The sequence below is a fragment of the Podarcis bocagei genome (genome assembly GCF_964188305.1).
Source record: "Podarcis bocagei genome assembly, chromosome: 1".
In the NCBI taxonomy this organism is placed as follows: domain Eukaryota; kingdom Metazoa; phylum Chordata; class Lepidosauria; order Squamata; family Lacertidae; genus Podarcis; species Podarcis bocagei.
Window position 1 is genome coordinate 51,304,208 of NC_138125.1, and position 26,455 is coordinate 51,330,662.

At 40.8% G+C, this 26,455-nt stretch overlaps 1 protein-coding gene across 2 annotated transcripts in view; it reads right to left on the reverse strand.

Moving 5' to 3' along the window:
* The window catches only part of FUT8 (fucosyltransferase 8), a 94,987-nt gene that overhangs the window by 56,184 nt on the left and 12,348 nt on the right, over nucleotides 1–26,455 (reverse strand). For both annotated transcript variants that reach the window (XM_081164987.1, XM_081164988.1), the window contains exon 2: nucleotides 4,206–4,619. In XM_081164987.1, the coding sequence (XP_081021113.1) occupies nucleotides 4,206–4,408 (203 nt within the window). In that variant the 5' untranslated portion in view covers nucleotides 4,409–4,619. The remainder of the gene's footprint in view (nucleotides 1–4,205; nucleotides 4,620–26,455) is intronic.

Below are 26,455 nucleotides of genomic sequence, written 5' to 3' on the forward strand. Positions count from 1 at the left end.
GTACAGTCATACCTCGGGGTACGAACACTGTGGGTTATGCGTTTTCAGGTTGTGGACTGCGCCAAACCCGGAAGTACCAGAGCGGGTTACTTCCAGGTTTTGGCGCTCGCACATGCGCAAAAACACAAAATGATATCACGCACAAGCCCAGAAGCACAGAATCGCGTCACATGTTTGCGCAGATGTGCCTCCAGCACAGATCATGTTCACAACCAGAGTGTACAGAAAACTTTTTTTAAAAAGAACAGAACCTAGATCTCTAGAAATCCCACAGGTATTTATTTACTTCAGAAGATAAAGCAATATTATTAGGAATTCAACAACAAAAATTCTGCCCTCCTAGTGAAACAAGTACATATAGCAAGCAAAATGAGTAATGCACTGTTAAAAGGCAAAAGGTGGGGGGGGAACCTATAGACAAAAAGAAATTTTGGAGGAATTTTAAAAATATATATACAAAACTCTCTGACACTGAACCATTGGATTCCCAAATCTTCACAAAACTCCTAGGAAAAAAATGTAATTCCAGGATTTAACCAGACTCACCAGGAATCATTAGATCAATCTTTTACTCTAGCAGAAATCCAAAATGGGATCAAAAATATGAAGCTCCACAATGCTTCTGGTCCCAGCAGATTCATTAGCCTTCCCTTCTGAAATTGTTTATTGACATACAGAAGAGAGGCCAAATTCCTTAAACTATTTCATTGATTAATGTGGCTGCTTAATTATTTACAGGCATATTGGCCAGTAGGCTTTCAAAAATTTTACCCAACTATGTCTACCATGATCAAGTTGGATTCATAAGGCAAAGATCCACAGCCTTCCCTATTATAGAAGGGTTCTCAATACAATTTTTGGAGTCAATCACATCCAGAACCTACTGTTCTTCTGATGCTGAACACAGCCAAAGCATTTGATTGTTTAAATAGGCAATATCTCTAAGTTCTTTTGGTATTAGCACATAATGGGCTGATATGCTTGATGGTCAGGAAAACCAGCTAATAGTATTGTTTAAAGATAAACTGAAGGAGGGGAAGAATACTGCTCTGAACTCCTTGGAGAAAGGGCAGGATAAAATGCAATAAAATGAAGCCACAAGCATTAAAATCAAGAGAATACATATTTAAAAGCATGGTCTTTTCGATCATATTGTAAAAATATCTAAATGTAACACTAGATTTAACATATAATGAGCACAATGCAGAAAGCTAAATGGCAGAGGAAAAAAATCTGCTTGTGCATGCTAGTCATGTAAAAGCTATATGCCAAATTAGTGGCATGAAACTTTTGCATGCAGAACTTTCTCTATAATTATCCTGATTTTCTAAAATCTTGTACAGATTACGTGTGTTATGCAGAAAGCTACTCTTGAATTAAAGAGTGTTTCTTCATGTGGAAAAATATCACTGGGTAGTGGCTAGTACAGAAATGTTAAATTAATTTGTCTCTTTTGTAAGCACTTGAAGAAAAACTTTATTCCTTCTCTGCATAGAGATACAAGATTTCCATAAATTTTAAAGCTATGAAAATATATCACTTTTCACTTTTTATGGGGAGGGAAAGCCTTTTAGATTTGACTTTCTTATTAAAGCCAAACAACATTATTGCTTTAGATTCATAAAAGCATCATTTGTAACCATAGAAAACTAATATTTTACATATTTATAAAATGTACAGCGCTACTTGCTTTCAAGCAGTTCCAAATTAAATCAAATGTCGCCCTAACCCCAAGCAATGAACACCTAGTTTGGCAGTCTCATGAAGATGGCAGTACCCTCTGCAGAAATGAATCTTAAATCAGAGTGGTGCATTAGGTCTGAAGTATATACATAGGAACCGTCATTCTCTAATGCTATATGGCATTGTCTTACATAAAGTATTCGCACCACATATGGAGTGGAGAAAAGCTTTCCTTTTTTATAAAAATAAATAAATCACTAATTACAAAACGTTTTTCAAATTTCCTTCAGTGGTGCCCCAAATTAAAAGCATTCTTGGGGGAAAACAGAAACTACGAACACATACACACACACTTTACATCTCTATTCCTGTCCCCCATCACGCGTAAAATATTAAGGCTGAGGTACATGTTATGTACAGCTCTATGGCTCTTCCGTTATCAGTGAAAACAGCTGCAGACAAACAGGGAAGGACTTTGAACAGACTAATGGATGGGAAAGATGGCATGGATTAGCCCCTCCTCCCCCCCGCCATTCCTCTGCTCATTTAAGACACCTGCAGCTATTTTCCCCAAGACACTGCCCTTGGGGACAAGAACCATGAACTACAAATCTAGTCCTGCTCTTACTCAGACTCATAGTACTAGTAATATACCATCAGGGCTGATGGGGTGTGTGGGAATATATTTTAAGTAGTGCTATCCCCAAAACCACCTCTTTTGTAGGGAAATTCCTGTTGCAAACCCTGCTTTGGGCAGTGAGGTATGTTATATATGACAACAAGAAAAAATGGAAACTAAATGCTGAATATTGCCAGCTGAGTCTGTGGCTGAACTGAAGCAGTAGTCAGTGGCAGTGCCTGGATGGCTAAATGCAAGAGTTGAGTAGTTTTGACCACTGAGGTGCTCTAATCTCTAAGATGCCTGGGTGAGGGGCAGAGGAAAGCAGCATATAGTAGCATCATAGCCACATGGAGACTACTGCTGCAACTCCCAGTCATTTCATTTTAAAGGTAATCCAATCCATCTCCTGCATAGCAGGGTCCTGAGGACAGCTATGATGCTTTTTAAAAATGCAGTCCCCTCTCCCCAACACTTTCTTTTTTAAATTTAAAGCAAGCCACCACTCACTGAAAATTCTTGGGAAAATTTTCTCCTTTCCACAGATACACTCTGAAACTCAGTCCACAGCTGGGTTCAGCTGAAGATGTTCTCTACCCTCAAAACTGAGCTAAAAATCTAATATTTAACTAGAAAGTGAGAGAAGTATCAGACTGTTCAGTCTTCTGTTGCAACACAATTCAGCCCCCAGCAGAATACTATCATCTGCGTGCAACCTTCAACTGACAGGAATCATCCTCATTTGAGAAAAGCAATCATGCAACACTTTATGCTGCAGGGTTGTTTTTCTTGCCAGGATACTCAATGTCTTCGGGGACCCTCAGAAAACCTACCATTCCCTTTTTACTTATAAAACCCAAGTGTCTACACATTTACAAATCCTTACAATAGATCCCATTTCTATGGATATCCAATTTGGAATGGACATTTGAAGTTCTTCACAACCTGCTTACTATTTTACCAACATGAAAAAATCATTGTTCATTGCATGTTGGGCTACCTCACTATATATATATTTCAATTCCATTTATTAACATGTTCAGGTTCTTTTACAGGTCCTGATGGACCAAGTAGGTATAGTAAAAAAGTTATTTATTACTACCCTTTCTGTTCCATATGTTAGCCAGGTACATGATCCTGAGACAATGACTACCAAACATGGCATTTCCCACTTCTAAAGAGTCCAACATTTGTATCTAGCAGGTATGGGGAATAAAACCAGGTGTCTCTTATATTCCAGTCTCTTACCCTCCTGTACTGGCTTAAGGAAAGACCTTGGTACTGAAAAATCAGTTTCGCTCAGGATGATTCAAACGTTAAGCTGGGGTGGGGGCAAAAACCTGCACTGAGTCTCCAAGCCATGATAACTGGAAGATAATCTAACAGAACTATTTCTTCAAGTAAAAGGAATGTAAGCAAGTATGCTGGGGAAAACAGACTGTATATCATAAATTGTTGATTAGAGGGAGATAAAGCCCCAAGGAGGCCTATGCAGAGCTTATCTGAAGCCGAGGGCAGGAGTCTTGTTAGAATAAAGTTATAAACTCAAGAAAAAAAGCAGCCAGTGCCTGGCAGGCTTAGTCCTCTGAGGCCCAGTGCAAGTGTACCTGGCTGTGCCCCTCCTCTCCACGGGCCTGGTCCTAAGTACTGGAGAAAGTTAGAATTAGGGGTTACAGTTTTTACCTGAGATTAATGGATCTTAAAAGGAACATTAAAGTTGCACTATCCACTAGCTTCCACAAATATAATACAAACAGCCAACTACTATACCACCACACCACCTCCTTCAACCTCAGAAAAGACACATGCCAGGACAAAAAAGTATTTTGTCCTTTACATTAACACAGAGAAAATGCAACTTCAGTACAGTATACCCGCATTGAGAAAGTTTTTATCAACTTACCTGAGAGACTCTGCCATTCGTCGTAAGTCTTCATTTTGCTGTTTTAATCGTTCAAGTTTTGCTAATATCTTTGATAGTTCACGACTAGAATGGTCTGGGTGTTCATTGTCTCGTACTAAGTGTCCGCCTATGTAAAACAGCAAGGTCCCCCAAGCAAAAAGGATGAGCATAATCCAACGCCAGGAGCCAGTCCATGGCCGCATTTTCAGAAGTTCTATCCACTACCAAATAGTTTTTGTTCACAAAGCAAACATTGTAACTCCTCAATCAGTACAAAGATTCCAAGGTTTCTGTGTCTTTGATTCACCACATTGTGCTTCTCACAGCATTTCTCCAACAGTAAAACTGTAAAACAATTATCACTGAAGATGCACAATCCAAGTTCTAATGTCACAGATGTTTTGTTTTTATAGTCTGTGGGGAAAGAAACAAAATGAAGTTATATTTTGTGATTTAAAGCTAGTAACATATATTGAGGTAAAGCTTAAATGAGTTGGTGTTGAATTTCAAGTCAGTTAATAGCATTATAATGTTTCAGCAACTTGCAAAGGAATAGTCTCTCAGCAACTGCATGTATAGAAATGACAAAAAACACTAAAAAGTAGCACATTTGTTTAGACAGTGCTGTTTTGAACTTTAGAAAACTGCAACTAAATTGTAAGAGACCTTATGCAGCAGATTTGGATTTATTCTTTCTTGCAAGACAATACACTTGTAAGTGGAATGGATACTACTTATAACACATAATGTATTTTCTTCTCTTTGAGCAAACTTACTAGCAACTTCAGAAGTTTTAGTTCTCTTATACTGGTCTTGATGCCTTGCTTCTGCCATGCTGCTAACAAAAGAAGCCATGCATTGACTTTTTGAGGCATTTCAACTGAGGCTAGGGGCTTGCTTCACTCCAAACCATTCATAAACAGAAGCCACAGTTTGTCCTCATTCACATTAAACCATAGTTTATTTTGAAAATGAACCAAGTCAATAACATCATCTTATTGCAGAAGAGCCCTTGTAAACATCAGGGTAAAAGAGCAAGATAAAGGTGACATCCATTCCAAAGATTTTCTTCCACTTCCACAAGAGCTGTGATTCACAGAAGCATAACAACTGGTATAATTAACTACCCACACCCCCTGCAAAAACCAAAACCAAGGGTAATCAATAACCAGGGCCTGAAAAAGAAGGACCCTCTAGACCCAGTTATCATGCAACTTTGAACCAGTATGCACAATCATTTGCAGGAGTTCTCTGTTAAAAGCCCTGCATTCAAATGCCTAGCACTATGGCATTACAGCAGTAGTCTGTGTTGTAATTCTGATTGACTATCCTTCATTGTTTTTCTGCAGCACTATCCATATAATTCACATGCAGGACAATAATGGCCTCCATGTTCCATTACATCCTCAGTTGAGAGGCCCACTACATCAGCCAGAATCTTAAAATAGACAATCTGCACTATGTATTTCACAGCCTCACTCTAGTCATACACGCATACACAGTATTAAATCAGAGTCTCGATGTGTTAAGTATGTAGTAACTTCCCACTTCTTTGTCTACCTTATATTTCACCTCCTGTAGTTTAACTCCCAATGCTTTTTGGCACTGTGTGAGCTTTCACTAGCCCCTTACACAGGCAGTCATGGAATAGTAGCAGCTTTTTTCCTTCTACTTACCATTTTTGGAATGGAAGTCTAAACAGATAAAGGAAGGTGGTTAATACTTAACAAGACGTACTTAGGTCACTAAGCTGGCTATAACTCCAGAAAACAGACGTAAGCAACAGATCACACTAAAAAGGAGAAATCATTTTTTCTTGATACAATAAAATGTTAATCGACTAAAAACATAGCATTTCAGAATTACAATCTTTCTTTAGTTCTGAAAGCACACCACTACTGTTATTATCTTGCATTTTTATGCTGTGAACTACCCTGAGATCGACAGATGAAGGGCAGAGACAAATTTAATAAACAAACAAACAAACAAACAAAAACAACATTAATGTTTAAAAGTAAATGAAAGCATTATACTTGCTTTCAGTAACAACTTTGCAAAATTTTTAAAAAGATGTAGCCAGAATGAATCCATGTGTCAAGCAACTACAGCAAAACATTTGCTGCCTCCGAGGTTGCCATCACAGTGCAATCTTGTAAGACCTGGGGCTCGGAACTCACACCAAGTAATTCAAAACTCCTGTGTTTTTATTTTGAGATCTACTTTCTTACTAAAACCACAAGCTCTTATTAGGATATAAATATATAGTTGCTTTGGAGAACAGTTGGTGAATGTTCTCTTAGAATTCAAAATTCTATGATAAAAAATCCATATTGTATCCATGATATCCTGTTGCAAAATTATTTGGTGCTTTAAAATTGAAGCAAAGCATAAAACTTTCCACTTCAAATTTGAAGTAATTTAAACAAGGAAGAATCTAGAGCATAAAATGTATTCATTCCAGCATTAAGAATTAAGCATTAAGCAGCATGCTACAAACACAAAATCATAATTAAAATGATATTACACACACTTGTATAAAATCATTAAAATAGTTGACAGTAAACCCTTATACAAGTGATGCCATACTGGACAAAGCAACAATAGCTACTACCTATATCAGTATGTCAAACCAACCTACAATGTCAGATTCAGTTTGCAGTTTTCCTGCTTGGCCACTTGGGGACACTGTGATACCACACATTCAGATGGGTGCCTCCCCCATCACCACCCATCCTAGCATAAGATGCAGCAACTGAATGATGTCACCTGCTTATTTATTCAAAACTTTCATGCCAGTGTTTTACTTCATCATCCAGCCAAAGCCTGTAACCAATTTCCCTACTCCTTACATGGCAATTTATTAATTTCTGTAGTCACTATTCCTGAGATGGCAACCTACCCACCTTTTTACTTCTCAGGCACAATGCAAGCTAAATAATTTGGGCTCTTAGGAGACCAACTCTTCATACATATCAGCATTATCTCTATAGGCAACCAAGCAAAGCCTTGACATGCTCCTTCAAGGCACAATTAACAGAGTGGTGTTATCTGCCTCTATACCCTTGTTTTGTAATCCCTTCCACAGAGGTCCGCCCAGACGCAAATGGAATTCTCCCAGAAGCAAGTGAGACTAGACCTGTGTTCAAACTCCTGCTCAGATATGCAGTTCATCTTTGTGGAACAAGACTCTCTCTATTCCGCACTTACTATGTTAATATTTTATATAGTTCTCACGAGTCTCACAAGCTGCTCTGAGCTCCTTGGAGGGGGGGAGTTCTTGTTAATAAATGCAAGGAGGAGTAAAAGCTAATCTACGCATACAGATCAAGCAGTGTGCATTTTCTTGGATTATGCCACTTGGACTAGTCTGAATGCCTGAATGCTTATAGGAGGCAAGGGGGAGAGAAACTACTCCCTGCATGCATATACAACTGAGAAAGCTAGCCTATAACCCTTCTCTCAAACTTACGGGCTTTCTACATGCAAAAAATACTTTCCTCAGAGAGCATTTATACATGTGGCTTTATTATTTATTTAATTTATATATTTCCATTCTATCCCATGGGCTCAGAGGGGGTTATGTCAATTCTTCTAAATGCTAACCCCTCTCCACAGTGGCTCACAAGCAAGGATTCTATTTGTCTATGTTCATCTATATAACTGTTAAGAAAGTAATTGATTCCAATATCCAAGGTACTGACAGAAATACTCAAAAATGATCCACTTCATTTGCTTTCATATTATTGTTATTGTTAGTTATTTATTAAATTTATATACCACCCTATACCCGCAGGTCTCATCTATAACCCCGCATGCTCCTACTACAGGGGGCGGGGGCAAGAAGAGTATGAAAATGCGGCATTTTAACCATTCACTTAAAACTTATGTCAATGAAGTTTACTTAATAGCCAGCACCGAACAATTCAAGCCATGCAAAGAACAGAACAATGGCCTGCTAAAGTTTTCTTGTTCTCTCTGAACTAGGCAAACTTTCCAGAGCAACATTTAGTACTGTTGAAATCCAAGACATGGACATTTGCAATTCAAGACATCATGAAAGTAATTACAAAAAAGCCCAAGAAAACCATTTTATCATATTTCAACTACTGAGAAGGCCTTCTGTCTGGTTCCCTATAACCTCACTTCTCACAGTGAGAGAACCTCCAAAAGACCCTCAGTGCTGAACCTCAGTGGGCTAAACGATGTGGGTAGAGGTTCTCCTTCAGGTATACAGGGCAGGAGATAAAAATAACAAGAAAAAGGGTACAGCCAAGCATAGCCTAGTACAAATAATATCTACTCTGCAAGAATTTTAGATGACCATGTGAGCAATATTCTAAACTTCATAAATATAGAAAGCCTTGTCAGTCATTAGTTTTAATAAGCATGCCATATAGGTAATAATCACAACGTTATAATTAATTCTGCTGAAATTAAAACTAAAGCAGTGCACTTTAAAATTCTCTTACTTACTTCCTGAAAATAGGAAACTGACATTATACGTGGGGCAGGGACTACTTCTCTTTGATCCAGCTGTGAATTTAACAGCTTAATAATGTGATAATTTGAGTCAATTCTGTGAACAGCAACAACTAATTGTTGTGCAACTCATATATTGAATAGGCACAGATTTGGTGGAAATTTAATATTTCATGGGTTAAGGTATACATTTTCCAAAAAAAATTACTTAAGCATTTATTTCATGTCCATCTTCTATGCAAATAAGAGTAACCTGCTTTGGACAATTTAAGTTTGCATCAGAAATTTAACTAATGTCCAACAAAATGTCCTGGGGAATAATTTGATTTAACATCTTTATTCTTGTGTCCCGTCATCCAGTTTAGAGAGATTGTTTCAGAGTTATTCACTAACATTTTTTGTTTTAACCACACAAAATCACTCTGACATCAGCAAATCCGGCCACCTCATTGCTTACCCCTCACTCTAGGCCATTTATGCCAGTTAAAAAGCATTGGCTCTAATACAAGTCCTCCTACGGAGATCCCATGTCAGGAAATCTTGCCTCTCAGGAGAAACTGGCTACTCTTCAGGCACCTGGCTTGATCTCCTGTTGACCTCCCTGTCTGCATTCCCAAGCAGGATCCAGGCTAGGTCAAGATCGTTGATCCTCCTCAAACGTGAGAAGAATACACCACTCTTCCCTGCCCCCAGGCAGGGGAAAGAGATAGACAGAAATGTATTTACATGCCTTTATTTCTGTCTTTGCAGCGTTACAGAGAAACACGTCTGCTCTCTACAAACTCCACCTCCTGTACTTCCTGTACAGCTCAAATTACACTCTGAGCTAAATCCGGTGCTCAGCACTGTGAATAGACTGTCCCTCTGTTCCCACGGAACAGTCCCAACATTCCCATTATGTTTTGCTTTCATGCTAGCAGCTGCTCGCGGCTGCATTGCTTCTATATCGTAACATCCCACATGTTGTGCAGTGTTGGAAATTCCCTATGCACCAAGCACATTTTGCTACTGGTGTGGGTCCAATTGCGACTATACGATTTCTGGCTGCCGATTGGTGACTGACATCTCCATCAAGTCAGCAGACTCGCATGCAATCCTCCATCATCACATTAAGGAAATTAAGCACAGGGATGAGTACACATATAGTTGTCTGTGCTGCAGCCTTTCCACACACCACCCAAATGAAACTCACAAAGCACAGTTAAAAAACCTCTGCCTTAGTCCAATAATTAATATCATTTCCATTTCTACTTTGTGTGCTTCTCCTTCTTGAATACTGGGACAAATGAACTGCTGTTAGAGCAAGATACAGTACAGTCAAGTAATGTAGATGAGCTAACAGAATCATAGGATTGTAACATTGGAAGGAATCCTGAGGATCATTTAGCCCAAAACCCTGGCAAGTAGACATTCTGTTGTGGCGACTGTAACCTAGGTTTAAGGAGCCATTTGATGCCTAATTTATATATCTGAGTTTCTGACACAGGTTACATTCCTCTATTAAAAAACTGTCTGTTTATTCCTCCTTGCACCTTCTTGTTCTTTACCAACTCATAAAAGGAAGTCTCATCTTATTCCATGACTGCTAAGTTTGCTCAGCAACCTTTGCTGAAAAGTTGCAATAACTTTTTTGAAACTCCAGATAAATACCAGATTATACCTATACATGTGCACACTCAAAAAAACAAGCTTAGCAAGACAGAATTTAACTTTGCCCTGTTAATTCTTTTCCAGCAAAGAATTGTTCTTCTATATACTCAACAATTTTATCTTTTTATAATGTGTCCCACCAAGTTACCAGGAACAGACACTCACATAATTGGATTTTAAAGGGGGGAGGAGAGAAATAATTGTACAGTAGGAAGGGACAACAAGGGTCATCAAGTCCAAACCCCTGCACTGCAATAATCTTTTTGCCCAACATGGGGAGCTGTGACCTTTAAAAAAATGGTGGCTTATTAGCTGCAGTTCTCTGGGAAAGAGACCATACTCAGTGGCATGTTATGCATTTTTGTTAGAAGACCAGCAATTTCACATTAGATTTCTTTAAGAATTGTAAGATGGGTACCATCTGGACTTGGTGATTTGTCATTTTCAATTTGTCAATAAAGTCTAGAACTTACTCCCTAGTTTGTTCTTGGCTTACCACTCATAATTTGTTTGGGAGAAACAAGCCATGAACTCAGATTTAAACATGACAAGTCAGACTCTGGCCTGATTCATTTGCAGCACAGCAGCAGGAGGAATAAAATAGGAGTGCCATAGGAACGTCAAAACAATGTGTACCAAATTGTCTTAAGTTATTGTTTAATGTGGAATGTTCTACCCAGGTGCCATCTGGTGATATCTCTATCAAGTTTTAGGCACCAGGCAAATAACTTTCTCTTTACCTGGGCTTCTGGCCCTTATGAAAGTGGTATTGTGGCCTCTTTTAGTGGGGCTGGACTTTTTGCCCTGCCTTTTGTTTAGCTGTATTTTTAGCCTCTTAATTTGTATTGTTGTATTTTACTTTTGTTCTCAAATGGTTTTAAGTCACTTTGGATTACTTTTTAAGAAAAGTGACTAACTAATACTGATGGTACCATGATTTGCAACTTGGGCCATTATGTGGGCACACCAGTTTTCCATCACCCAAGCTGCAGCGCTGGCTCAGAATAGCTCTGAATCAAGTCTATAATATCAGGTATTTCAAAAATGTCCAGGCCAACACTACTGTGTGTGAAATATTCAACAAACACTTCTAGCTTCAGTATTCTACTGTATAGAATTTAGTGTGCATATCCATAGGAAAATGTGATATATGAACATACCGTATTTTTCGCACCATAGGGCGCACCTGACCATAGGGCGCACCTGACCATAGGGCGCACCTAGTTTTTAGAAGAGGAAAACACACAGAAAAATATTCTGAATCAAATGTTGCACTAAACTATTTAAAGCAGCAAAGCGGGAGGCTCCTGTCCACTTTGCTGCTTTGAATCGAGCCTCAGAGGAGGGTAGGAAGGGGAACCATGGCTTATCTAAGTCCAGTTAATAATGCTGAACCTGACTTATGGCTATCAAGATTAGCCTAGCCGTCTCAGTGGAAATCTGGGGAGGCTGAGGTGGACTTTCCAGTGGTCAAAGTGTGGTTGTGTCTTCCTGCCCGGCATCTATTTCCTGCCCTCTTTCCCCCCTGCACCCCCGCACCCTGCTTCGAGGGAAGGAAGCGGAGCCATGGATCCTCTGCTCACAACTGCAGTGGATTCCCTCCACTTTGAAGCAGGAAAGTGGGAGAGAAGCTGCTTACACGAGTGTAAGCTGCTCCCCTCCCTCTTTGCTGCTTCAAAGGGAGCCCAGGAGGAGGGAATCCTCTGCAGCCACAAGCAGAGGATCCATGGTCCCCTTCCTTCCCTCTTCCGTGATTGCTTTGAAGCAGGAAGGTGGGAGAGGAGCTGCTTACCCAAATGTAAGCTGCTCCCCTCCCACTTTGCTGCTTCAAAGGGAGCCTGGGAGGAGGGAATCCACTGCCTTCGCTAGCAGAGGATCTATGGTCCCCTTCCTTCCCTCCACCGTGGTTGCTTTGAAGCAGGAAGGTGGGAGAGGAGCTGCTTACACGAGTGTAAGCTGCTCCCCTCCCACTTTGCTGCTTCAAAGGGAGCCCGGGAGGAGGGAAACTGCTGCAGCTTCCCCCACCTCCCGCAAAACCGGCAAAAGCCATGAGCTCTTTAAAGGGGCTGCGCGGCTTCTCCTGGCTTTTCTGGGAGGTGGGGGGGATTCCCACACCTCCCGCAAAACCGTCAGAAGCCGCCAGCTCTTTAAAGGGGCTGCGCGGCTTCTCCTGGCTTTTCTGGGAGGTGGGAGAAGGGACTGATGCAGCCAGGCAGTCCCTTCTCCCTCCTGGGGAAAAGCCTGCAAGAGCGCACGAAGCTTGTGTGTGGCTCTTGGGGGCTTTTCCCACCTGCCTCCCCCCCCCCCCGCATTCGCTCCACAGGACGCACACACATTTTCCCTTGCTTTTTAGGAGGGAAAAAGTGTGTCCTATGGTGCGAAAAATACGGTACGTATAAGCTCTATTGAATTAAACACAGGCTTCAACATAAAAAAATTCCTTCCTGTAGCACCTTAAAGACCAACTAAGTTAGTTCTTGGTATAAGCTTTCGTGTGCATGCACACTTCTTCAGATACACACTGAAGAAGTGTGCACTGAAGAAGTGTGCATGCACACGAAAGCTTATACCAAGAACTAACTTAGTTGGTCTTTAAGGTGCTACAGGAAGGAATTTTTTTATTTTGACTATGGCAGACCAACACGGCTACCTATCTGTAACAGGCTTCAACGTAAGCACAACATATCAAACCTATAATACAACTTTTTCTTCTTCTTTTGTAGTTCTTGCCCGATATTCAAATAGCATTGGAAAATCCTAATGAAAAGAAAACAAATTCATTTTCTTATGGAAAAATAGAATTTTAATAATCAATGCTATCAGTGGCTATGAGTCATGATAGCATATATATTTTCTTCAATATCAGCATCAGTATAACACTGATTACCAGTTGTTATGGGGATATACTACTTGCTGGGTTAATGTGCTCTTGTGGGCTTCCCAGTGGCATCTAGTTGGCTGCTGTGGGGACTTAATGTTGGACTGGATGGGCCTTTGGGCTGATCTAATAGTGTTTTTCTTGTTTTCTTCTACTTAACCTTTGACAATTCTGTAAAAATCAGTCAACAAGTGAAGGATAGGTAGCAGCTTTCCCAGGGACAATATGCACCAAAATAGAAACTCAGTCAAGGCAAGTGGTAACCACCATTACTTAAAGGAACTCTGTATTGATTCAAAGTCTATGTTGCAGCTCCCAACAAGACTGCCAAGCTTTCTACTCTAATACTCAAAGGACCCTGGAATAGAAGGATCTTACTGCAAGGACACCCCCATAGTGGCAGAGTCCAAGAGTGTTGAAGCAACATATGTGAAGCCTGACTGGCACACTGCTAGAGTTAAGTCCTTAGAGCAGCAGCTGTCCACAGTTGGAACATTCTCTCTTCTGCTGAATATAAGGACAATGTGGAAATCTAAATTGTAAAGGTTACCTTAAATCTAATAAACAATAACAACAATGCATTCCAGCAGTTCAACACCCAAAAGCCTTTTTATATACAATATCTACGGTTGGGTAGAGGGGCCTGCTAGTAATACTGCCTTAGATTTCCACCAGGCAGCCAGTGCAACTATACTCAATATAATTTTAAGAATGGCCCTCATTTTACCTAACAAGCAAAACAACAACCCTAGTTACGTCCTCTCTCTCTCTCCAGGTGTTTTGTTGTTGTTGTTGTTTTGCATTCTCACATGCAAGTACTTTTCCCCCACTTATATGATTGGATGATTCTGCAGGTATTCAGATTGAAATTTCACCCTGTTTGTAGTATTGTATTATGTTTATGATAATGCTTCATATTAGTATAATCATTTCAGATACAGTCATACCTCATGTTGCATCCACTTCAGGTTACGTGTTTTCATGTTGCGTCCCGCAGCAACCCGGAAGTACCAGAATGGGTTACTTCCAGGTTTTGCCGCTCACACATGCGCAGAAGCTCTAAATCACGCCACACGCATGCACAGACACAGCACTTCGGCTTGCGTCACTTCCGTGTTACGGTCGGGCCTCCGGAACAGATCCCGTCCATAACACGAGGTTCAACTGTATTTGACACACTTAACTGTTATCAGGAACAGTTACTTTGCTCTCAACATAATGTTCTCTTTTAGAGGGTCAGTTTATAATTCCCTTTGCAAAACAGAGGCAAAACTGATTAAGGCACAGGAAACACAAGTCCCTGTAGGCTTTTCCCAGTGGGGTAAATAGCAATCTCTGGGAGAGATTTAGATTAAGGAAATCGTTAACTCCACCTTTCACAATATTGCAGCCATAATCTAATGGGGGTGTGGGATGCAACAGCTACTCTTAGCTAAAAATATAAACATTAAGGGATCTCTCATCCATTTTGGCCCACACAGAGGCTGTTGTATAAACTCAGTATCACATCCCCACCACCAGCAAGCTCATGCACTTTGTTTTACAAAGCCAAAGTGTGTGCAGCCTTTCAAAAAGCAAATCCCTCCAGGGAAAAATAAACAATCCAAACCAGCTATATGTTTAGAGCAAAAGCAGGTTGCTTCTTTAATCCAATGCATGCATCCTTGTTCACTATCGTATAAAGAAGTTGTGACAGAACATAATCCAGAGCAATTTCTACAAACAGAAATTGGCTGGTAAATGCAACCTATCCCATAAGTTTTATATATCTTTAACTAATCTGTTAAGAGTTTAAGTTTCAGAAGGCAGTGCCAACAAAGGATATGTTTACTTGATCAAGTTTATGCTCTACTTAAAACTAGTGTTTAGTAAATTGCTTGAGGGGAAAAACCTCCTGAAAAGGGTTCTAATGGATGCTATAGTTATTAACTTAGCATTGTTACTGAAAGGCACTTCAGATTTCTTTTAAGAAAATAGCAAACTACAAAATGAGCTCAAATCAGCAGCCAGAAAGCAGCACAGCACTGCATGTGCTATTACAGTTCATATAAACTGTGCATATGCTGAATTACACCATCAAGCTTTTTTAAAAAACAAAAACCTAGCTGCTGATAAGGCAAAATGAAACAAACAAAAGCTTCTGGTTATAACAAGATGATGGCACTGAGTGCAAAATGAAATGCACTGCATTAGAATTCATCTTTAAAAGCAGTTTACACTTTTTTTTCAAGAGTTAAAATCAGTTTGAAACCTTAACTGGACATTAAGCATCTTCAACTTGTATACTAAATGTCATACAAGATCTCATTATCGAAGGGAGTTATCAAATTACAAAATAAATAGAATGTCATATAAGAATGGCAAAAGGGCAAGTTTAACCAAAGTCCTCACTTTGCTCAGCCATACATATATGGTCCTCTCCAACCTAGCAGCAGCACCTGGCATAATCAGGAAAATAACAAGGCTCCAAGAGGGAGCACACTGAATTTGCAGTCAACAAGTGATGATCCCACCCAAACTGGCACATTCTTTTTTCCTTCTAATAGTCACTATTCAAAGCAGCATCAAACAGCAATGGTCCAGTTTTCCTTCCTGCAACTCCTTGCAGTTGCCATTGTGAAATAAAATAAAAATCTGTGCTTTCAATATTCAGAGTCAGGTTGTACTATTTTTATGCACTAAGCAGAAGTCAAAAATTCTGGTCACCCTCCATTAGTTGCATACATTTTAAAAAGATTTCTTCAGTTTGCATCAGTTACCATTTAAAACTAAATCATGGATCAGTATTTCATGCTCAAACACTCCAGTCATTACACATTTATTTCATCCTTCCACTCCTTCCTCCCCTCACATGCTCTGAATATGTCCTAGTTTGTGGTAACCCATAGTTTGCAATTACATCCAAAACTAAACTAGTTGTGCCTATCCTGTCAACCAAGTTAGGGAGAGCACATATTCCCATGGTGCAAAAAAAATAAAATAAAATCACAGAATAGATACAAAGAGTGCACATATGTACATACATCTCTACTTTCCTCTCTAAAATACTGATAAACATCAACTGTAAAAAGATTAGGCCTGTGCACCAGATTTGTCTAAATTCTGAACCAAATCAGGCCTGTCCAAGCAGATTTATATCCTGCTTGGATTGGGTAAAAGCAGGTAAAATTACAGCGTGGATCCAGTTTTTCCCCAAATAGGTTCATACAGATTTGTACAGATTTATAGCTCAAAGGAATATCTCAGAAAACCAGACAGTGTCTCTCCAACACCATACAAGGAGAATGCTAGAGTGAGGAGAGGAGTAAGAGGTAGGGGAGCAGCTGCAATTGCTAAGCAGCTTGGGAGGTGTAACCTAGTGGGTTTACACAAAACTTTTGTATTATTAACCAGTCAGCCAAAATTAATGTGCATGTTAGCCAGCATTCTGACTTCAGAATTACTACTACTGTTGCAATTGCTAACCACAGTGAATATTATTATTAAATAGTATTTTGATTTTCCCTTCACTCATGGCTACTGCTTGCAATCTGCCCTCAACATGGCAGGATCTTTTTTAAGAAAAAGCAGGGGTAATAAACTGTAAAGATGGCAAACATGAAGATCCCTGGAACTACCCACCTGCAATTGAACATGTTAATCATTTCTATAGGGGCTATGATATCTTCAAATTCCATGTCCCTATGTATATTTTTATCTCTATGCTGCTGCTTGCTTATGATAGTCAGATCCTTACACCAGTGCCTCGTATCTCAAACCTATTTTAAAACAAAAACCTCAGAGCTCTGGAATGGGGCAAATACACTTCTATGGGAAATGGTGTGACTGAGCACTCGTATTCCATTCTTTTTTAAAATCTTTTTAGGAAAAAGCTAAATTTAAAGGTGGCTCTGATAAAATCCTAGTGCTATTGATCCAAAATTTGGCAGGGTTAATCCCCTCTATAAGAGCTACCATGTCCCCAAATTTCATGCCCCTGTGTCAAAAACAAGAAAGCTATGGTTATTTTCCTTTCACTATACACTATACAGATTTCTGGCAATTTGCAAAATTCAGATTCAGAATGGTCCTAGAATGGTTAAAACCAGATTGTGCCCAATCTAGATTCACAAATTGGAGCTGCAAGTTGTCCATCCACAGCCCTAAAAAAAGATCTGGCTCCTGTTTGCTTTCATTCGAAAAGGAAACAATTTATACATGTGTTCATTCATATCCAATGTGATACACATTTACGTGTACTATGGCACTGACACTTGAGTAAAAGTAAATACATAAGCCCCCAGACTCTAGCTCTACATGCATGGCTGGCTGATATATTTTTTTAGTGTGCTACACAGAACAGGCAAGGATATTGCATTAAGGTTAACATTTAGTCACAGTCCCCACATCATTGCAGAAAATTCTAGGTGTATTATTAGTTTACACAAAGAAACAATCTCACTGGAAATGATGTGCAATTCAAGACACGCACAATTGAAAGTGGATGCCCTCAAGTTGTTCCACCTCTGCTGACTATTTATTTCCAGCAATATGAAGACTTAAAGTTTACCCATGAACGGAGTCAAAAGAGTTCTTCCAGTTCTACTCATGTTGAAAATGAAATTTTGATGTGCTTATGCAGAACAATCTTCTTAAGGAGGGGAAGTGGTCAAAAACAACGATCACTTTTTTAAATGCCAGAAAACAGAGACTGGTAAACCAATACTGAATTATAATCATTTGTTCATGCTGAATATCCCCTGCACTTGTACTCAAATACTGCTGAAGAAGGTCATACCATCTCTAACTTCACAATTCTTTAACACTGGAGTAGAAAACTACCAAGCACTCAATAGCTGACTTTTTGCTCCCCATCACTGTACATACTTATATGATGGATTCTAAACAGCAGTATTTGATATTTTCTGTTCTACACTACACTAGCACTTGATCATTCTAATTTTGCCCTTAGGAAATAATTTTGTATAATACTTATTCCTGAGGGACACACATACAAAGTCTAATGAAAGGATGAATTACATAAAAAATGTTGAAATTTGATTTCTCAAGTCATGAAATTCAAATATCTTAAGAAAACTGAGATTGTTTGTGAGATAATTAAAATATTTTATCAGATTTTATGTATAGACAATGACCACTTCTTTCAGTATAAGTGAATGATATTGTAAACAAGAGACAAGGGAGGCTGCTTACCACAAAGGTTTAGTATGGAGGCAGCTCCACCAGAGTCCTGGAGAAATGTAAAACAGCCAGGAGTTAATGGTCATATATATATGGGGAGCAGAAATACCAGGTATGGCAGGGGGTTCATGGTTTCACATCTTAAGAAGAAACTGAGAATGGCAGGAAGTGTCAAAAAGAAAGAGAGGATCCAGTCTGTGAAGGAAGTATTCCCTGGCTGGTGGTGGGACAAACTGTAAAGGGGCCAAGAATTAGCTTGATACCAGCTCTCCAAGTCCTCTCCCATCTCTTGGGAAAGGAACTTGTAGCTACCTGCTAAGTTATAAGCTTTTCAAAGGTACCATCTATTCAGAATTCCCTATGGAGGCATGTAGAAGAAAAACAGAGTTGTTTACTTCTTAGTGTTCTTCCAGTGTTTCTTTCTGCAGTCACACATATCAAAGCAAGAAATGGAGAAGAATCTTCTGAAAAGCATTGAAGGAGATACAACAGTCTATTATACTGGCCTACAGAGACCAATATAATAGGAGGATCCTCAAACTAGCACTTCAGTATAGCTTTCCCTGTAACCCATAAACACCAGCAAATTTTGCTAATCTGTTTTTGTTTTTTAAGTTGAGTCCTGAGTGAAGGGCAGCAAGATGCAATCTTACTCCCAAGTCTACATTATGCTTTCAACAGAGCTTGCATCACTGGAAAAGAAATTAGTACAGCCAATATTCAGGAAGTCGAAACTTTAAAAAGCTCTACTTTCAAAGCTCTTTCCATAACCAACCATTACCATTTGGGAAATATGTTTTCATCTACTAACACTTCACCCAGTTATCAGCCCAAAGTCATTTTCTAAAGCACGTATATGCACCTGAAGAAGAAACCTTCCCTGGAGTCTGCATGGTTGCCTCCCCTTACCACGCTACCTGCTGAAATTAAGTTTTGAAAGAAGGGTTGCAGATAGGCAGTAGGGCTGGGCAGTAACAGGTTTTCAATATTGCGATATATCACCAGCTAAATATAGTGATATATTGATATATCACAACATCTTAAATAAGGAAGGAAATACACAGAGGCAAACAAGACAATGCTAGCACTTAAGGGTCTAAAACTGATAAATGATGATATTACCAATCACCACATGGTCAGTTTCAGCAAACCAAAATGCATCCAAATTAGACTTATGGTTCTACCATATTGTGGTATTCAGGACAATCCAAAGTACGGTGAGGAGTCATAGCGACTACAAATAATCTGGGACTGCCAGCAAGCCTCTTAGGTGGCAGAAGCGGCAGCAGCCTGGTGGTGGCAGAATCAACAATGGTGGGGGAGGGGGGCAGAAGAAGCCCGGCAGCAGTAGCACAATAATCAGCAGCCTGCAAAGCCTTGCCATGGTAGTGGGCAGTTGTGGCAATGGCGGCAGCCTGCCAGACCTTGTTGTGGTGGCAGCAGTAGTGACGGCCTGCAAGGTCTTGTGGTGACAGCAGGAGACAGTGACAGAAGCAGAAGTAGACTGCAAGTTAGATGCTACAGCATCTACCACCAGCTCCCACTGCCGCCAGGACGACTTGCAGGCCACTGCCACTTCTTGCCACCACAGTGAGGTCTTGCAAACCCCAATGCTTGTGTCGCCACAAGGCCTCACAGGCTGCCACTACTATTGCCACCATCTATCATTGCCACCGCAAGACTTCGCAGGATGCCGCTACTGTCATCACCTACCGTTGCGTCCACAAGGCCATGCAGGATGCCGCTGTTATTGCCACCACATCCCCTGTGGCAGGGGCATTTTAAAAAGTTCTGTACAGTCATACCTCTGGTTGAATGTGCTTCAGGATGAGCGCATTCGGGCTGCGCTCCGCAGCAACCCGGAAGTAACAGAGAGCGCTACTTCCGGGTTTTGCCGCTTGCGCAGACGCTCAAAATGACGTCACGCACATGTGCAGAAGCTGCGAAAAGCAATGCGCACGGGCACAGACGTGCCATCACTGGTTACGTTTGCTTCTAGATGTGAAGGGGGCTCTGGAACGGATCCATTCGCATCTAGGGGTATCACTGTATAGAGAAATGGCATATGTGAGTGATAGGAGGATACAAATTCATGTACCTAGGTTTTCAGACAGCTTAGTTTCCGAACAACTTGGAACTTGAACGCTACAAACCCAGAAGTAGGTGTTCCAGTTTTCGAACTTTGTCCTGGAAGCCGAACATGCTCCTGAGCTTCTGTTTTTACTGTTGCGCAGCAAATTTCAGCCCCCCCCCCCCCGATCATAATTAAGCCTATTTTCTTCCCGCTTCTGCTTTTGTTTTGGTGCTTTTGTTCTTGCTATTTTTTGCATTTTTGTGGATTTCATTTTTGTGACTCTAGCTTGTTTTTCATTTTATGATTGATTGATTTTGTGACTGTGGAAATGGATAAAAGCCCCCCCCCCATCCAAACAATGATTATCATCAGTGCAGGTAAGGGGAAAAAATAATTTTAATTTTTATCATCTACAATACTGTCTTATTTATTTTATAGTACAGAACATTGATTATTGCTTTCATTTTATGGATCAATGGTCTTTTTAGATAGTAACATTCATGTAAAATTGCTGTTTTAGGGGTTGTTTTTAAAAGTCTGGAACAGATTAATCCGTTTTGCATTACTTTCTATGGGAAAGTGCACCTTGGTTTTGGAACGCTTTGGTTTTGGAACAGACTTCCAGAACGGATTAAGTTTGAGAACCAAGGTACCACTGTATCAGAGATTAGTCGAGAAAGACATTCCTATTGCAAAATAAATTCCTTACTCTCAGATGAGAGAAGCAGGATTTTCTAGATCCACTTCCATCAGAGTTTAGGCCTAGTTTTGGCACAATAGCTGCTTTGGTCACCCTGCACAATGACCTGTGTTGGGAGAGAGACAAGGAGTATGTGTTCCTGTTAATTGTCTTTGAACTCTCAGTCGACCAGGATAACATTCTGTAGTGGCTGTCTGAGGTTTTTTGGGGGGTAGCACTGCTTTGTGGTGGTTCCAGTCCTACTTGGATGGTCGTTTTCACAGAGTGGTGCTTGGAGAGTGTTGCTCAGATCTGTGAAGCCTTCAATGCAGGGTTACTCGCAGTTCAATTTTAACCCACATGCTGTTTAACATCTACATGAAACATGGAGTGGGATCCTCCAGAGCTTGGGATACATTGTCAGCAATATGCTGATGACACACAGCTCTACTTCTCCTTTACATCTGCAGGCATGGCAGTTTCAGTGTTGGATCATTGTTTTGCCTCAGTAATGGACTGGATGAGAGCTAACAATGTGAAGCTCAATCCAGATAAATTTGAGGCACTGTTAATGGGTGGTTCCCTATATCAGATGGCTGGGATATAGCCTGCTCTTGATGCGGTTACACTCCCTCTAAAGCAAGCATAGGCAAACTGAGCCCTCCAGATGTTTTGGGACTACAACTCCCTTCATCAGCCCCAAAACATCTGGAGGGCCGAGTTTGCCTATGCCTGCTCTAAACGAACGGGTGTGCAGCTAAGGGGTACTTCTATATCCTTTGCTGTTGCTTGAGGCTCAGATGGACTCAGTGGCATGAAGTGCCTTCCATCAGCTTTGGCTGGTGGCCCAGCTGCACCCCTACCTGGACAGGGATAGCCTAACTCAGTGTTTCCCAACCTTTTTTGGGCAAAGGCACACTTGTTTCATGAAAAAAATCTCGAGGCACACCACCATTACAGCCCCGTGACGTCAGCGCGCAGCGTCATGCCGGGAGGGACGCACGAAAGTGTAAGTTTCAATTTTTTCCCCTCCCCCTTGCCTTCCTTCTGTGCCAACCGCCAAAAAGCCAAGAAAAAAGCCAAGACTTTAGGGCAGCAGGTCGACACGGAAGAAGCTCCTACCTAAGGACAGGTGCGACGGCCGTGTCCTCTTCTGCCACACTTGGCAGCCCTGCCTCACGGTCGTGACTCCCACCCTGATTTCTCCCCGCAGGTCGAGCGGCACAGGCAGCCCAATGTGTCCAGCCCAGACACAAGCCCCGCTTCCCCACTCTAGATCCTGAATGTGACCAAGTGCTCTGGACTCCCGAGCAGGGTGGGAAAGAGGACTCGCATCTGGTAGCCTCCGGGCTCCTCGCCTGCTCGAGGGATGGCATTGCAGGCAAGCTGCCGGCCGTCGCCATCGCCGCCCCCTCATGCGAGTGGGGATGTGGCCCGCACGTGCGGCCCCGCTTCCTCCTGCCCAGGGCTGAGCTCCTTACCCGCGATCTCGGTCTCGCGCACGCGGATCCCACTTATTCCAAAGCTCGCACCACTAGCCAGGGCTCTCACACCGTGCCAGGGCGAGGCGGCGCGGCCCACTGACGTCATCGCGGCTCGCCGCCACCCTCGACTTCCCTGTTCCCTCCCCTCCCTCGGGTCGCCGTGGTTACAGAGGACTGCAAGCTGCTCGGGCGAGCGTGGGGCATTAAGTGGGAGAAGGAAAATTAAAATTAAAACTCGCCTGAAGGTCGCCTCTCCGGATATGAAGCTATCTTTCGAATTTTTTAATTTTTCCCGCGGCACACCAGGCAACATCTCGCGGCACACTAGTGTGCCGCGGAACAGTGGTTGGGAAACACTGGCCTAACTACTGTTGTCCATGCTCTGGTAACCTCTAGGGTAGATTACTGCAACACGTTATACATAGGGCTCCCTCTGAAGATGATTTTTGTGTTTTATGTTGCAAACCTTCCTGAGGGTACAATTCAGACTGAAATCATGCTTCCATCACCTATAGTAATATATGACAGCATCAGTCTGATATCCTGCAAGAGGTGTCATGTTAAAATGCTAATTCAGAAGAGCAGAGCTTGAAAAACAGTATCACTACTAAAGATAAATTCAAACCAAAGTTAAAGGGACCCCTGACCATTAGGTCCAGTTGCGGACGACTCTGGGGTTGTGGCGCTCATCTCACTTTATTGGCCAAGGGAGCCGGCGTACAGCTTCCGGGTCATGTGGCCAGCATGACTAAGCCACTTCTGGCGAACCAGAGCAGCGCACGGAAACACCGTTTACCTTCCCCCGAGTGGTACCTATTTATCTAATTGCACTTTGAGGTGCTTTCGTACTGTTAGGTTGGCAGGAGCAGGGACTGAGCAATAGGAGCTCACCCCATTGTGGGGATTCAAAATGGTATAGAGGCAATTTATTCAGAGCAAAAAGCCAAACTGATAGTGAACAATGTGGTGACAGAAGAGTTTAAAATTGAAAAAGGAACACGACAAGGGTGCCCCTTATCCCCTCTTTTATTTATTTCAGTCCTGGAGGTGCTTCTGAACATGATTAGGGAGGACCGGTTGGTGCAAGGAATACAGGTCGGAGTGAAACAATATAAACTGAAAGCTTTTGCAGATGACTTGGTTTTAACATTACAGGAGCCAGAATCTAGTACAAAAAGAGTTTTAGAACTGATTCATGAGTTTGGTTGGGTGGCGGGATTTAAGTTGAATAAGCAAAAAACCAAGGTTTTGGGGGGAAATCTGACACCTTTAGAAACAGATGGGTTTCAGAAAGAGACAGAGTTAAATGTGGTTAAAAAAGTGAAATACCTAGGGGTTAATTTGTCTGCTAAAAATTTGAATTTATTTAAAGACAATTATGAAAAATGTTGGTCAGAAATAAAAAAGGACTTAGAAATTTGGTCAAGATCGAAACTTTCCTTGTTGGGTCGAATTGCAGCTATAAAAATGAATGTATTGCCGAAGATGTTGTTTTTGTTTCAAACCCTACAGATTGTGGACAGAGTGGAATGTTTTGGAAAATGGCAGAAAGATATTTCTAAGTTGGTCTGGCAGGGCAAAAAGCCCATGATAAAATTTAAAATTCTAACTGATGCTAAGGAAAGAGGGGGATTTGCCCTGCCGGACTTAAGGTTATATTATGAAGCTGCAGCTTTCTGCTGGATGAAGGATTGGTTACTTTTAGAGAACACTGATGTCCTAGATCTGGAAGGGTTTAATAATGCTTTTGGATGGCATGCATATTTGTGGTACGACAAGGTAAAGGTTCACAAAATGTTCAAAAACCATATTGTCAGAAAAGCAATATTTATTGTCTGGACAAAATATAAAGACTTATTAGAAAATAAGACCCCGAGATGGCTATCACCAATGGAGGCTAAGGCCCGAAAAAGACTCAATATGGAGGCCGGTTGGCCGAAATATTGGGAAATAATAGAAAAAATTGGAGACAATTGGAGGTTGCAGAGCTTGGAGAAATTAAAGAATAAGGTGCGAGATTGGTTACATTACACTCAAATTCAAGAGGTTTTCAAATTGGATAAAAAAATAGGATTCCAGGTGGAGAAATCGAAATTAGAGACAGAACTGCTTCAGCCAAAGACTAAAGTACTTTCGAGAATGTACAACTTGCTGCTTAAATGGAACACTCAGGATGAGACAGTCAAATCAGCCATGATAAAATGGGCTCAGGATATTGGGTATAACATCATGTTTGAGGACTGGGAAAGGTTATGGACCACCGGAATGAAATTCACGGCATGTAATGCCCTGAAGGAAAATATTATGAAAATGATATATAGGTGGTACATGACCCCAGTCAAGCTTGCAAAAATATATCACCTGTCTGATAACAAATGTTGGAAATGTAAGGAGGCTGAAGGGACATTCTTTCACCTCTGGTGGACTTGTCCAAGAGTGAAGGCCTTCTGGGAAATGATCTACAATGAGTTAAAAAAGGTATTTAAGTATACCTTTCCCAAGAAACCAGAGGCCTTCCTCTTGGGCATTGTTGGCCAGAAAGTGTTAAAGAAGGATAGAACTTTTTTTATGTATGCAACTACAGCAGCAAGAATACTTATCGCAAAATATTGGAAGACACAAGATTTACCCACACTGGAAGAGTGGCAGACGCAATTGATGGATTACATGGAACTGGCTGAAATGACTGGCAGAATCCGAGATTTGGGAGAAGAAACAATGGAAGAGGACTGGAAAAAATTTAAGGACTATTTACAAAAACACTATAAGTTGTATGAATGTTAAGAATTTGCACGATTTGGAAACTTTAGCTTCAGCAATTAGATTTGGTGAAACAGGAAACTAAGTTATAAGTAAGAAAAGGTTGAAATTTAAAGTAATATTATGTTTAATTTAAGGTATAAGTAATTGATAAAAAGTACTTTAAATCCAGAAATACAATATCTGAAAGGTACAAAGTAAGGCATGAAACAAGGTAATAATTTGCTGATATTTTTATTGCAAAGAACGCAGGGTGAGGGAGATGTGGGGAAGTCCAGTTGGCTGTGTAAAAATGCTTTGGAAAGTTGGATTCTTTCTTTCTTCTTTCTTTTTTCCCCTCTTATTTCTTTTTTATATTTCTTATATTCTGTGTATATCTCTGACTTTGTATCTGAAAAATGTAATAAAAATATTTTTTTAAAAAAAACAAACCGCCAACCTTCTGATCGGCAAGCCCTAGGCTCTGTGTTTTAACCCACAGCGCCACCCACTTCCCAAATTCAAACCTATGGTGACCTAAAAGCACTTGCTCCCTTGATTGCTTTATATCTTTGTTTGGTTTGCAGATATGGAGAGCACTTTTTATATTATCATCTTTATAATATACTGACTAGAGGAGACAGCATTTGGTTCACACAATGGTGAATGATTGGAAGTAATAAGAATCCTGTTTTAAGTGGGAAGGGAAACCATGTAGACTCTCCCACACTGCAAGCTACCACACTGAATGGAGGTCATCAACCAAGCTACCCTTTAAAACTATCTCAGCCAAAAGAAGAGATCTCTCTCTGAAACTTATTTCCCACAACCCCGTATTGCCTGGAACAGTAATGTCTCACCCTGAATATGACTGATTTGTTTGAATGATTCTATGACTTAAAACAGAGGCTTTGTATGTTCTATTGCTACGCAAGAAAATCTTAATAAAACATATAAAAAAACCACAATGTGTTCCTGACCTGAAGCTAGCTAATTCTCTTTCAGGAAAGTAGTTGGGACAATAGATCACAGACATAAAGCATTAGTGACCAGGTTTCACATGCCTTCTACCTCTAGGCCAGTGTT